Raw genomic sequence first — 12,814 nt, 5'->3', positions numbered from 1 at the left:
CGCGGCCTCCCCCCGGCCCACACCGCCCAGGCCCCGCCCGCGGCGCGTTCGGCGGGCAGCGGCCCCGCACGGCCGCCCGGGGAGCGGGCTCGGTCGCGGGCCCCGCCCCGGGCGGGCGGGCGGGAGGCGGGTCCGGGGCGGAGCAGGCCCCGGATGCAGTCGGCCCCGCGGCGCGGCCCCAGTTCCTGCCCGTGCCCTCCGCCTGCCGGGGCCCGCTCGCCCTTCGCAGCGCGGCCGCGCCATGTCGCTGGTGGCGGAGGCCTTCATGAACCAGCTGGCCGGTGAGGGGCGGGCCGGGGCGGGCGGGCAGCTCCTGTCCCCCGGGAGCCGCGGTTGCGGCGGGGCAGGCGGGGCAGCCCGGGTGACCTCGGGCAGCGGGACGGGAGGGCCGGGGCCGCGGCCGCGCCTCGCTCCGCGGGGTGCCGGGGAGCTCCGGCCGGGCGCCGGGGGCGGGGTGGCCGCGGCTAGGCCCGGAATTCCCCCGTCTCTGCGCCCCGAGCAGCGGGCGGCCACCGCGGCCACCCTGCCGGATCCCTCGGGGGCATGGCCGTGTGCTCACGTCGGGCTGCGCTCCGTTACCGCCCGTGGCTCCTGGCTGTGCTGCCGGGCACTTTCACCTTGATGCAATAACTTTTTAAGTACGTCCTTCCCAGTGGTTCAGAAATACATCGCATTTATCCATTTGGCCATTGCAACCCAGCCTCCTGTAGGAGAGCTCAGTGCGGTGCCTCGCTCCCCGGGGCATGTGCCGCGTTGCTTGTGTTGCTCTGGGAAGCCGAGAGGCGTAAGGATGCCTCTGCTCTCGCTGGTGCTCGGGTGGCTCACAGCTGGGCCGAATAAACTGGCTGTAAGCCTGGTCGTAAAACAAGTGATGTGCATCGCTGCTGAGTGCATTAGCCAGACATGCTCTCAAGGAAAAACCATGCAGCTCAGATTATTCCTTGCTAAGGTGTTCAAAATCCACTTAGTGTCTTGCGCGCTGAGAATTGGTGCGTTGGCCGGATTTCTCCTTACTCATTTATCACTGTTGCTGGTTTCTTTCTGCTACGCAGACTCACAAAGTATAAATACTGCAAGGAAGCAGCATACTTATCTCTGCCACCCTGTTGAGGACGAAGTTGGCATTTGTCCCAGGAGCTGAGTTGTCTCGCACTTGGTGGAGGCTCTGACATGGAAGTCCAAGTTGGATTTCTAATATGAATTTAAAGACTGCAGAGCAGACTTGTTTGGGACCAATACATTAGAGGAAAGGCAGAGGACCTTGAATCTGTGTGTGCAGAGGGACCCACAGGTATCCTTGAAAGTTGTGCTAGGCTCTTGGACTGGAATTTGTTAATTCATAGATGTTAGCACGGGTCATGCTCACGTTCTGAGGGCCAGAACCCAGGTTCCTCAGGGCGTGGGGACTAGGGCCTCAGCATTGCTTTGCTTTGTGCCATTTACTGGCACCATCTTAGTGTGGGAATGGAATTCACAGGGAGCTTTGTGTTGTTTCACACGTCCCTGAGTTAGAGATAATGAGGAAAACAGCGGTAGAACCAAAAACTTGAGCAAGGTCGAGATAAAGTAAATTGGCTACAGTGTTAAAGATGAGCTTTGGGCAGTGGCCAGTTTCTGGCTTGCTTGAGGCACGTGTCTGAGGGTCTCTAACCAATTGTATGACAGATTCGGGCACGTGGACAGCGTGTGGGGCTACGGGGAAAGTATACGTAGTAGTGAAAAAGGGAATAAACGTCTCCTGTTCAAGAGCCATCAGGAGTCCATGTCTTGCATCCCTTCATCTTAGTATAGTTTATTCATTTATATTGTGAAACACAAGGGTAATTACAAACGTGAGTAGGTGTTGATTCAGCTGTATTTGTTTGCTCTGTGGCCTTTTGAGTACTCTAGAGCGACATGTTGCTGATACTTACTTACTTTCTGCTGGACTTACAAATACCAACTCAAAAACTGTATTGCACGTAGGCATCTGTACAGTGGTAGTGTAAGAAAAATGTGTGTTTGAAAAGCTGGAAACAAGAAGATGAAGTTCTGCAGCAGCTGCCTCTTTCCTTTCCCATCTTTCCAAGCTGTTCTTGCATTGTTCCTGGGCAGACTCTTGCCTCCCGTTTGGGGCAGTTGCATGCCCTCAGACAAACACATGAAACAACTGTGCTACTAAAGTGGGGCTCTGAGGATATCAGAGGTGTTCGTGCGCATCTGGACCTTCCTAAAACATAATAGGCCTAGGACAGTAACACCTCATCTTTTACTTGGCAGTCATGGGTCAAGTGATGCTCGTTTACCTAGGTGAAGAAATATGTAGGTAGCTAATACAGAAATGCTGGCAATGCTTCACTATTTTTGCAGAGCAGAAATGGTTCTTGCTTACTCTATTGATCTTCTACTTCTGCTGGATGTGCAGCTACTTACCAGGACTTAAGGTGCGGTACAAATCTTTGTTGTGGGCCTGTCCACCGGATCATTTTTTAAAACAAAATTACGACTTTGCCTTTGCTTTTGTAAAAGCAAATCAGTGTCAGAAGCAGTTATCTACCTCGAAAATAATAAATACCTTTGCCAGTGGGTCATGGCCTTCTTAGCTCATCTGTATTATGTATCAGTCCCAGACTGAAACTAAGTAAAGGCAAAATTGCTCAATTTTTTCATATTGGAAAATTTTTCTAGGAAAATTAAGTTATCCAGGATCTTGGCCAATACCCACCACAATGGGACATTGCACAGACACAGAGAATATTTCATTCTGCTACTGAGAAGATATATACGTCCCACGGATATTTTTGAGGAAGAAAAATGATGTGTCTGGGAGGAAAAATACAGCTTAACAAAAGTTTTTCTAATAGTGCCTTATCTCCATATTGTGAACACTTTCTATTATGTATGGGTGGAAATGCTGTGTTGATGCTGTGTCTCCAGGAATAATAAATATTTCCATAGCTTTGTGAATTGCAGGCATGTTGTGCCACATTTTAAATAATCGATTTCTGAACTGTAGCAAATATTAATTGCGTAGTATGGTAGAGAATTTGTGTAGAGTAGCTTAGCATCAATCACACTGTAACAGGATAGGAAATGAGTGTTTATACTATAAGAAGAATTAGAATGCCAGCTTTCAAGTGGTCCAGAATATTAATGTCTCTAACTCTAGGAGTTCGGAGAAGCTGACAGCTCAAATCATCTAGAAGAGATTGTTGAAAAGTTGTTTAATTGATCACTAAATTGCTCAATATGCTTAGTCCCCTTCTTCCGCCTTCTCCCTCCCCCATTAGTTTTAGATCAGCGATCAAAAAGAGAAAATAATATCCTTGCTTGTCATTTGATCTCTGGAAAATTACTTCTGTTTACTGCAGTTGAGTTATGTCCAAAGGTCCTAGGCTGGTTTTAGTACTAAGGGAAATGAATACAGTTTGAAAAACAGATGCCCTTCTGCCTTTAGATATTTTACATTCACAGCGAGTCTACCTCCAGTGTGATATGCCAGAGCAGAAGTAAATCTCCTACGTGCATGTTTTATGTATTAAGACGAGCTGCAACTTGGCTTAGAACAAACATAGGGAATGAAAACTGACCTCTTAAATTGTTCCTGCACATAAAGGACGTAAGATTTAAACTGAGTATGCATTTTGTGTATCAGAATGTGCATATGTAAATGTTATCAGCTTCTGTCTATGTATGGTGAAAAAATAGTTATTTTCGTTTAATAATAAATTGTCTGCAGCACAGCTTATTTAAGCCTGCTACAGAGGTGCTTGTAGTCAAGAGATGGTTTTGAAAATACCAAATTTGTTAAGCTACTTGATTTTATCTTACAGCGTACTTCAGGCTGGGGACATGCACGTGTGCTTTTTTTGTGTGTGTGGGTGTAATCAAACTAAAAGGATTCCCTTTAACTCTTATTCAGTTTCAGTAAACAAATCTCCTAGGCTGCTCTTGGCAGTCTGTGCTCGGGCACATGTTTTATGACTTGATTTGAATCAATCCTTTGAGTGGATTGCCTGTCTAGTCTTTTCTTAGGGCAGAGGAAAAATGACTATTTCATAATTATCATAGTCCAGTACATATTTCACTTTGAGTTAGTTATATTGCTTCTTAAAAAATAATTACAGCTTATAAAATCATATCCTTCTGCAGTTGTTTCTGGCTCCATTAAGACTAAGCATTCTTCCCCTAATCAGGATTTTATTATTACGTGTTTTCTGCTAACGTGGTATCTACTTTTTTCCCATGGCAGGAAACTGTATTGCTCTAGAAATACGACAACAAAATTAGTAAACGAAGAGGAATGCTTATTTTGATGTTGTCTAATTTGATTTGCAAGTGAGGTTTCATCAGTTGCAAGATGAGTCGGGTATGAATGCTCTTTGGGAGCCTAACTGTTCAGCTCAGGAGAGGTCCCAGAAGTCTGACTTTGGGGAGGAAACAGGTTTTTCTCTGTCTGCCCTCTGGTTGCACTCAGGACACTCTCCTCTCGCGCTGTCCCAAGGCACTAACCTGGTTTCTTTCTGTAGGTTCCTCCGACCTGCACAAGAATGAATGAAAGCTTCGTTCCTGTCTTCCTTCCTAGCTGTTGTATAATGAAATTGAAACCGACGTAATGCTTGCATCCCTACCAAGAACTTTCTGAGTGGTTTTGTGCAACTGCATATGTATATTTTTTTGCATTTGAATGCCATATTGGAGAAATTCTGGAGATGGTAGAGTTTGTTCACTGAAAAAGTCTTGAAAAAGAAATGAGGAAGACTGTGAGGGTATGATTATGAGACAGGGATAAATACATTCAGATTTTGAAGCAGGGAGTCTGCAGTGTTTCCCAGAGGCGAGGAAGAGGCTGGGAGATACTGTTGCAAATATTGTTGTCTCTTTTTCTTTTTTCTTTTTTTTTGTGTGCGGGTGCCTTGTAGACTGTGAGCCCTAAAGCAGCAGAAGAGGCACCGACATCTTCCCCTTTCTACTAGCCCTGCTTGCATTTATGCCAGCGATGCTCTCCTGTGTAGTGGTCGCGGCGCTTCAAGGCTCCGGCTCAGTCTGTTGCCAGCATGCTGCTGTGCTGCGCGCAGGGCTTTGCGCGGGACATGAAAGAGAAAAGAGAGAATGACGATGAGCCCTAATGAAAGGCTGCAGGGGCCAGGTGGGCAGGAGGAGCGTGCATAAGGAGTCGCTTTTGGAGCAGATAGGGGTTATTGAGGTCTGTCCGGTGGGACAGACGTGTAGGATGTCTGTCGTGGATCAGAGGTGCTGCGGATGAGAAAGCAGCGAGCTCCTCAGGGCACTTTACAAAGGGGTTTTCAAACTGCCCGCCAGACGTCCTTAGGGGAGGAGGAGTTCAGACTGCTGCAGGGAAGGAGGGGTTCTCCATCTGAAAGGGCTTCTAAAGGACTGTTAAAGTGTATGGGTGTAGGTAACATCGCTCAGAATCATCCTAGTCCGGTAAGGCACTTAGGGCATTCTTGAGTGTCGTACCTCCGCTGTCCTTCTCTTCAGGACAGCCCCTGTGCTTGAAGCTTCATGTCTTGAATCAGGGCCAAAGTGGCACAAAGGGAAGAGGCTAATTTAGAGATCTTTTAAAAGCTATAATTAAGAATTGCAGAGCTTCTGCGAAATGGAGCCTTTATGCTGAACATCAAGAATAAGTAAAACAACTCTACCTTGTCAGGACTTGACAAATACATCTTTTGAGGTCATTGAGCTGGCGCTCTCCCCGCTTTTCTGGAGAAATCCAAATGTTGGTTTAGGAACGATTTGCAGGCGGGAACTTGATTCTGTTGAGCTGCATTGGCCCCGTTGGTGAGCGTGAGACGTGACTGTGTGCGCGGAGGCACCGAGCCACCCCCAGCAGCCAGGGTGCCGGGCTCCGTGCAGGGCTGATGCACAGCTGTCGGCACAAGGGCAGTAACAGAGCTGGACAAGCGCTTGGATACATGCGATTCATAGCTTTCTTGGAGGGTTGAGGAGCACATCATGTCATACTAAATGGCTGTTGCAGTCGTGTCACGCTCAGCCTCTCATAGAGCTCCTGCCACGGGAAGCTCGAGTTTGGGAATTGCTGCAGAGATTGAGTCTTTATGGTGACACGTGTGCTCGATCAATAATTACTGAACAGTCATGATTTACCTGAATTGTAATATCTGGAAGAAGGAGGCCTGGGACGGATTTAAGCAAATGATGTAATTATTTGATGCATGATTTAATGCATGCTGTTTAACGTGCGTGGAAGTCGGCTTTCATTTGGCAAGGCGCTGTGAGACGCTTCTTGGTCCTTTGTCAGCAGAGCCAGGGAGTTGCTGATGCTTTCATTTTTTCTTGGCCCTTGTTAGTTTACAGTATCAGGCCAATTACATGAAATTGATCTGTACTCAGTGTGGGTGGGCTGAACTGGTGGGTCTTAAGGCAGCTAATTCACAACTTTCTCATACTTCCTTCGCTGATTGCCTTTAACGTACGAGATGTGTATTTTTAACTGTTTTGGTTCCAAAGTGGCTGCAGCTTCATGATGTCAATCAAAGTATATTCCTACACTTACTTCCTGTAGTAAGGATTTAGAGACGCATAAATTCCTGGCGTTTTCTCTTTAAACAATACATTGCTACTTCAAATATGACCGATTTGCATTACAAAAAGAGAAGGAAGTTATCACCTGCTTCTTTTTGTTCACCTTGATGTCAAACTATTAATAATCCTCTTCCCTTCTGGAGTCTGTGGGATAGTTTCCAGGGTGGTTTTCTTTGGGTTATTGCACCTGGGACTTAGGGAGCAGCAGTTCCCCCCGCACAACACCAGTCTTGGGGAGCCGAGCAGGTTGACTGCCTTCCTGCCGCCTGATACGATGTTTGTAACATCCTGGGGACTTGTAAATAATGCTGTTGGATGTGGCCGTTGCCCAAATGTAAGGCTAAATTTCTTGGTGTTTATTCTTGTGAGAAAACAGTTCTGAGGTATCTCATTATAATTTAATCACTTTTGTACCTAGGGAGAGGCTGAAGGAAACTATGTGGAAATAATGTGTAAGTTAATCTCTCCAGCTGTAATATTGGAATACAGTGATTCAAATTAATGCCAACTTTTTGGGTTTTTAATAGAGGGTATCTTGCCTCTTGGCTCTTTCAACAGGCCTTTAATGCCATGTGAACCAAACTGGTAAATACAGATGTTTTAGTTTTCCTCCTCTTTATGCAAGTTTAATATGAAAGCGCTTAATATAACAGAAAGGAAAATGATCCGTGCAAATCTGGTGAGTTCAGAGAAGCAGTCTTTGTTTCTGTATGGTCTGTAAACTTCCACTTAATATTTCAGGAAATTGCTCTGTCTGAGAAGATCAGGTGTTCCCAGGCCAGGCCCTACCTTCACCTACATAGTAGCACACAGCAAACTGCGTGAAAGAGGTGGTTAGCTCATTCAGAGCTTTACTTACAGAAGCAGAAAGAAGACGTTGAGGGATACATTACTGGCATAGTGAGGATTCAGTAGATTTTGGTTTAGAGGAGATTCGAGGCAGAGAGTGTCTTGTTTTACTACTCCTTTGGCTCGCAGTGTAGTTTCAGTACTTGAAAAATAATCTATGGGATAATAACATTTGGTGTTAATTCTTCAGCCCTGATTCTTAGAAAGTGTATGCTAGTTTTATAGCTAGAAGTTTGAAAATAACTTCTCTCTGCATTGCCTTTTGAAAATGTTCTTGCCCCACCCAAATTCTGTGGTAGTGCCGAGAACTGGGAACAACTTAACTTCAAGTTGAACATTGTCCTGCAAAATCTTTTAATAACTTCATTTCCCACACAGGAGAGAGCACTGATGCCTGGACCTGGAGGTCTCCTTCGTGTGTCTGTGCCCGATACTCAGGAATGCTGTAGCTTGATAGCGTATGCTGAAGGAGTGGCAGGCTAGCAAGGCAAGCACGTCACGTACCATACTGCTCGAAACTGGCTCTTCACACTAGGCTTCTGAAACTGTGAAACTGATCTTTAGCATATTCCACAATTTAACATGTAAAGAGTTCTAGTCTTCTCTATTTTACAGTCAGACTTAGTTTTTAAGGAATGGGATTAAAGGCCTAACTGTAAGCCATTTATTTCATTACAACTCTTTCATCATTGTGAAGCTGCTTGGGGAAAGGGGATGAAAACGTCTGTTCCCCCCATCCATCCAGGCAGCTCTGACATGGGATGAATAGTTTCCCAGTTATTAGAGTGTAGGAGTTGAAACAAAGTTTGGTCCTCTAATAAGATGTCTGAACAGCCTGGAACAATTTGCTGGTGGGACCGAAGCTCTGCAGAGAGTCTTGAGATGTGATGGCTTCCTCTTCCCCAGTCGTCACTGGGGGAATGTTATGGCAACCCGTTCTTGGAACTGAAATTCACCTCTGTGCAAAGACCCCAGAGAAGTACAGTGCATCCTGTTTCGAGAGCATTAGTTGGAGCTGAGACGTGTGTAAGCCTCAGCTCAGCTGCTCATCCCCTGCTGATACTGAAGCTTGATGCTCTTAAGTATCTCTTCTTAGGGCATATGTGCATTCTCCTCTCTTGCTGTCCCAAAAGTATTTGGATGCTCTTACAATTGAAATGACAGTCTTGAAACATCTGGAAACGTTGAAATCAAAATGCTAATTGAATATATCTCTGCCTTTAGCGTAGCTCGAGTAACACATTTCATCCCAAAATCTGAAGAATGCACCTGATGCAATATTTTTTTGGTGGCAAAGAATTTGATGGGACTGTCATGCCTCATTCTGTGCTTTGCAAACTTTTTCCGTGAACAGTAATGTTTTGTAAGTCATTCCTAGCCTCACAAGGAGGCTAGGAATCTGTTTTAATAGTTGTAAACCTGAGTAATTAAAACTCCACTGGGAACATGAAACACACCAGTTCACAGAGTTTTCCTCTAAAATTCTAATTTGATACCAAAGAGCCCTGTTAACTCTTTGAAATCTGCATTTTCTATGCTAAACTGTTAATAAGTAAAATGCTTTGACTAACAAATATGTTGAACTTAGTGAAATTTTCATTTATTTTAAGTCATTTACAAAACCAAAGGAGATATTTTTTGTAGGCAGTCTGCTTGACATTTGACTTCTCTGCTTCTCATGTTGCTGCATCTGCTGAATTCTCAGCTCCTGGGATAACCAAGCTTATGTGGTGATGCTTTCTGTGTCCCTTTAATTTTCACTTCCCAGTAACTTATGAACACAATGCAGACAATTTTAATAAGGAGGGCTGATCCCACAGATGGGTTGTTTCCTATAACTGGCATAAAAACAAACAGTATTGTAGGGGAGAAGTAGGGAAAGATAACAGGATGAGGTTCACTTGTCCTGAACAAACAGCAGGCAATCCACATGAAAGACTAAATATTTGAATTCATTAGGCATGGGAAGAAATTCAGTAAGGTGGGAAAACAACCTCTAATAAAGATCGCAAGCCCAAGAGACAGGCCTATTGAAAACCACACAATAGTAGTTCCTCTGGTTCTGGAGGCAGAAGGAAGAACCAGAGGGTTCCTTTTGCTAAGGTATGCAGAGAAGCGTTCCTGTAAGGCGTCCTTCCAGGCAGTTGCCTCATCCTGTGAGCGGCTAATGATAAAAATGTATGTTGCGTAGGATCTGACACGTAAATTTGGTGCCGTGTTGAAAGCTGCTTCTGAAACTGAATTGCCATAATGTTTGTTAATTTTCTCTTTATGTACTGCCATGGTAGCCTTTGTTAGCTAGGAAACTAGCATCTACTGACCAGAAGATTGTAGTTGCCGAAGGATAAACTGGATTTGACTTCATTAGCGCGCAAATGATAAGTTTGTGAGGAGTTATTATAGCATTAATCAACTTGATGGATTGGAAATATGACAGAACTGAAGCAGCGTGTAATATTAGTGCCTATTATTCTACAAATTATGTCTTCACCTACATTCATAAGGCAAGAGTCATTGCTGTACATTAAAGACGTTGCATGCTTTCTCCTTGTGGAGGCATGTGGCATCCCTTCAGCAGCTCTTCCTCCTCGGCTCCCCAGCGGGCTTCTGGGCTCCCCGAGCTGCAGGTTTTGGCCTTGGGAAGTGGCTGAAGGCAGCTGTGGGGCTGGTCTTTGAACTTAGCTTGCACCTCACAAACCCGGATATCTCATGCAGCAATGTATATTTAAACTTCTCAATCATCAGAAAAAAATACATCATACTCAGAACACCTGAGAAGGCAGAGTAAGTAGAAGTTGGAAGACAAGGGAGAGATAGCGACTAGGCATTTAACCTACAGAGAATTGCCCGGGCTTTGTGTGTGTACCTCTGGTATCGTTGAACATTGTCTCTGCCGCATACAATTCTGAAAGCATGCTGCAGAATACTTTTCCTAGGGTATGTCTAATAATATGTGAATCTTAGTGTGAAGCTGATAGTTTTAATATCCAACCTGTACAGCGGCAGTAAAATCTTTGGTTTGCTCTACTCGAGAAGAAGTGAAGGCCTCGGTTCAAGGCTCGTGGGCACTTGTCCGCCTCGTCCAGACACGGCCAGAGTTGTGACCTCCCTCTGGAGCCTGTCAGAGGCTGGGAACAGGGGGATTACTCTTTTATTTTCTTAAAACTGTTGAAACCTGGAATTAAGGTGTCCTAATAAGAATGGCTGAGACTTTCATGCAACTCTTTGGCCTTGCGTCATTTACTTGTCAAATGACGTGTTAGTATGCAGCTGGGTGGTGGATGAGCAAATGCAAAGATTTAAAACTACCCTCGTGCTTTCCTTCCCTTTAGTTTGGTTTGTGCTCCTGTGTATGCTAAGACTATATGCGGTAAAGACTTCATATCATGACTAATGAAATTAGGGTCAAATCCCCAGTAAATACGATTTGTGAAAATCTGGATGTGGTCAGTAGAACGTGGATGGAAATTTTAAGCAGATAAGGGCCAACAAATTTCAAAACCGTTCTGCTTGTATTTTGTTTTATGACACGAACATGGTTTTTTTATAACATAGACATGGCATGCTGTAGCAGTGGTGTCTTGTTGGATTCTGTGTGCTAAGAAGCTGTGATATATATCCAGGGCTGCCTGTAGCTTAATGCCAGGATCAGACTGCAATTAGTGTTTGAACTTCTTGAGATGTACTTAGCTCTTTTGTTGGAACGTGAAAAGTTCATTTAATTTTAGTGGGCCTGAGATAGTTCAGCCACATGCTTGTGGAAGAACAGGCTGCTTCCAGTTTGGGCTGGAATCCAGGAATTTGATATAAATCTGACACTCCAGTCTGAAAAGGGTCAGGCAGAAACTATCAGTTGAAATGGGCTCGTGCAATTTCAAGGTCTCAGTACCATTTTGGGCATGGAAAAAGGATGTTTTCTGTTTGCTGGCAGCGTACCTTTGTGACTTAGTTACTTTTGTAAGTATCTCACGGTTCAGCACTGCAAGTTTGCTGCAGTACAGTAATAACATTCTTAATTCCCTCATTCCATTTGCTATAGCAAGACTTCAGTGGACTTGAAGAAATGTATTTTAGATAAATTATTTTGAACAGTTAGGGCTGTAGTACCACAGACGCTATCTAGTCTTTTTTATTTCAAGAAGTAAATGTGCTTCCACCTCAAGAATTTTTACTCCAGGGCAAAACTTTAATGGAGGGGTGTAAAACCAGTAACTGCTACAATAAAACATAAAACATTTCTTCGTGACACTTAAGTGTGATTAGTTGCTTTCTCAAGCCCATACTAGTATAGCTTTGATAGGCTCTGTGCCTTAATGTTAAAGGTAGTGACCTTTGTAAAACTCTGCACAGTGTTATAAGCTTTACAGTTCTATGTGACTTCCATAAAAGTTAATACTTCATGAGTATTTTCTTGGCGTTTGAGGGCAAAGACACAGAGAATGACCTTACGGAAGCCAGTGGCATATTCCTGTCTGAATTACACATAATTATTTATAGACTTCACTGCTTAAGAAAATCTTTATTTATGGGATTAGAACATTAATTTTATTTACAAATAGCTAGTTTGGATAGAATCCATGTTTGAGTTGGTATTTAAAAATAGATTTCTAAAATGAATTTAACAAAGAATGTAACAGAGACCAAACAATGCGATGACCTGTTATCCTAATGCTAGCATTAACAGTAAATCACTACTGATTATTATTTTTGTTTTCCCATAAATTCACACGGTATATGATTGATTAAGTGCAGCAGTTCTCAGTTGGGAGATGTTATTGTCTTCTATATCTTTGCTTTTTTTTTTGAACAACTGTTCAGCTGTTCTGAACAACTGATGATGCAGGTTTTTTAATGAATATTGACATTCCCATTTTAGGGTTGACTGGTACATAATTTAAAACAAAAGGTAGTCCTGGTCTTTGTGGCGGGTTTGTTTCTGACATGGCTGAGCACCTGAGCTTTGTGAGTATAATATTGGACCAGTGAGGACACAACCTCAAAAGGCAGAAAGCTTTTCCATTTCTCTGAAGCATTCTTCACACCTGGTTTTGAGGTTTGTGCCTCTCTCCTCTGAGTTTTGTTCTGTTCTTTCCAGAATTCATTGTTTAGTATCTTAATAAATAATTGCTGTGGCGAGTGGCCAGAATTATGATGGCAATGTACGCATGTTGTCTTTCTGGCAGAGGGACGCTACCTGCCTTTGCTGCTTGATAATTGTAGGGCCATTCTGCAGTGGAGACTGAATTTTAGCTTTTACTGCACTGTTCAATTTTGGGACTTAATTTTTCTGCGCTGTGGTGTACCTCTGTGAGCAGAAAAAAGTACAGGAGAAGTGAATGGCAGTGGGACATTTTTGGGGCAGGTCAAATCTTGCATCAGCATCCTTACAGTTTGAGTTCCTGCTCTAGGTAACGTT

The 12,814-nt window shown here is 44.1% G+C and overlaps 2 protein-coding genes across 2 annotated transcripts in view; one reads left to right on the top strand and one right to left on the bottom strand.

Moving 5' to 3' along the window:
• The first annotated feature begins 113 nt into the window (after window positions 1-113).
• MTX2 (metaxin 2) overlaps window positions 114-12,814 on the top strand; it is a 33,069-nt gene continuing 20,368 nt past the window's right edge. The window contains exon 1 of the mRNA XM_080599546.1: window positions 114-281. Within this exon, the coding sequence (XP_080455672.1) occupies window positions 242-281 (40 nt within the window). The 5' untranslated portion in view covers window positions 114-241. The remainder of the gene's footprint in view (window positions 282-12,814) is intronic.
• LOC308198026 (uncharacterized protein) overlaps window positions 292-12,814 on the bottom strand; it is a 424,888-nt gene continuing 412,365 nt past the window's right edge. Inside the window, exon 11 of the mRNA XM_080599551.1 lies at window positions 292-10,169. The gene's annotated coding sequence lies outside the window, so the exon portion shown is untranslated. The remainder of the gene's footprint in view (window positions 10,170-12,814) is intronic.

The sequence above is a fragment of the Anser brachyrhynchus genome, assembly GCF_964034855.1.
Source record: "Anser brachyrhynchus genome assembly, chromosome: 7".
Taxonomy (NCBI): Eukaryota; Metazoa; Chordata; class Aves; order Anseriformes; family Anatidae; genus Anser; species Anser brachyrhynchus.
This window is presented reverse-complemented; position numbering and strand designations above follow the sequence as displayed.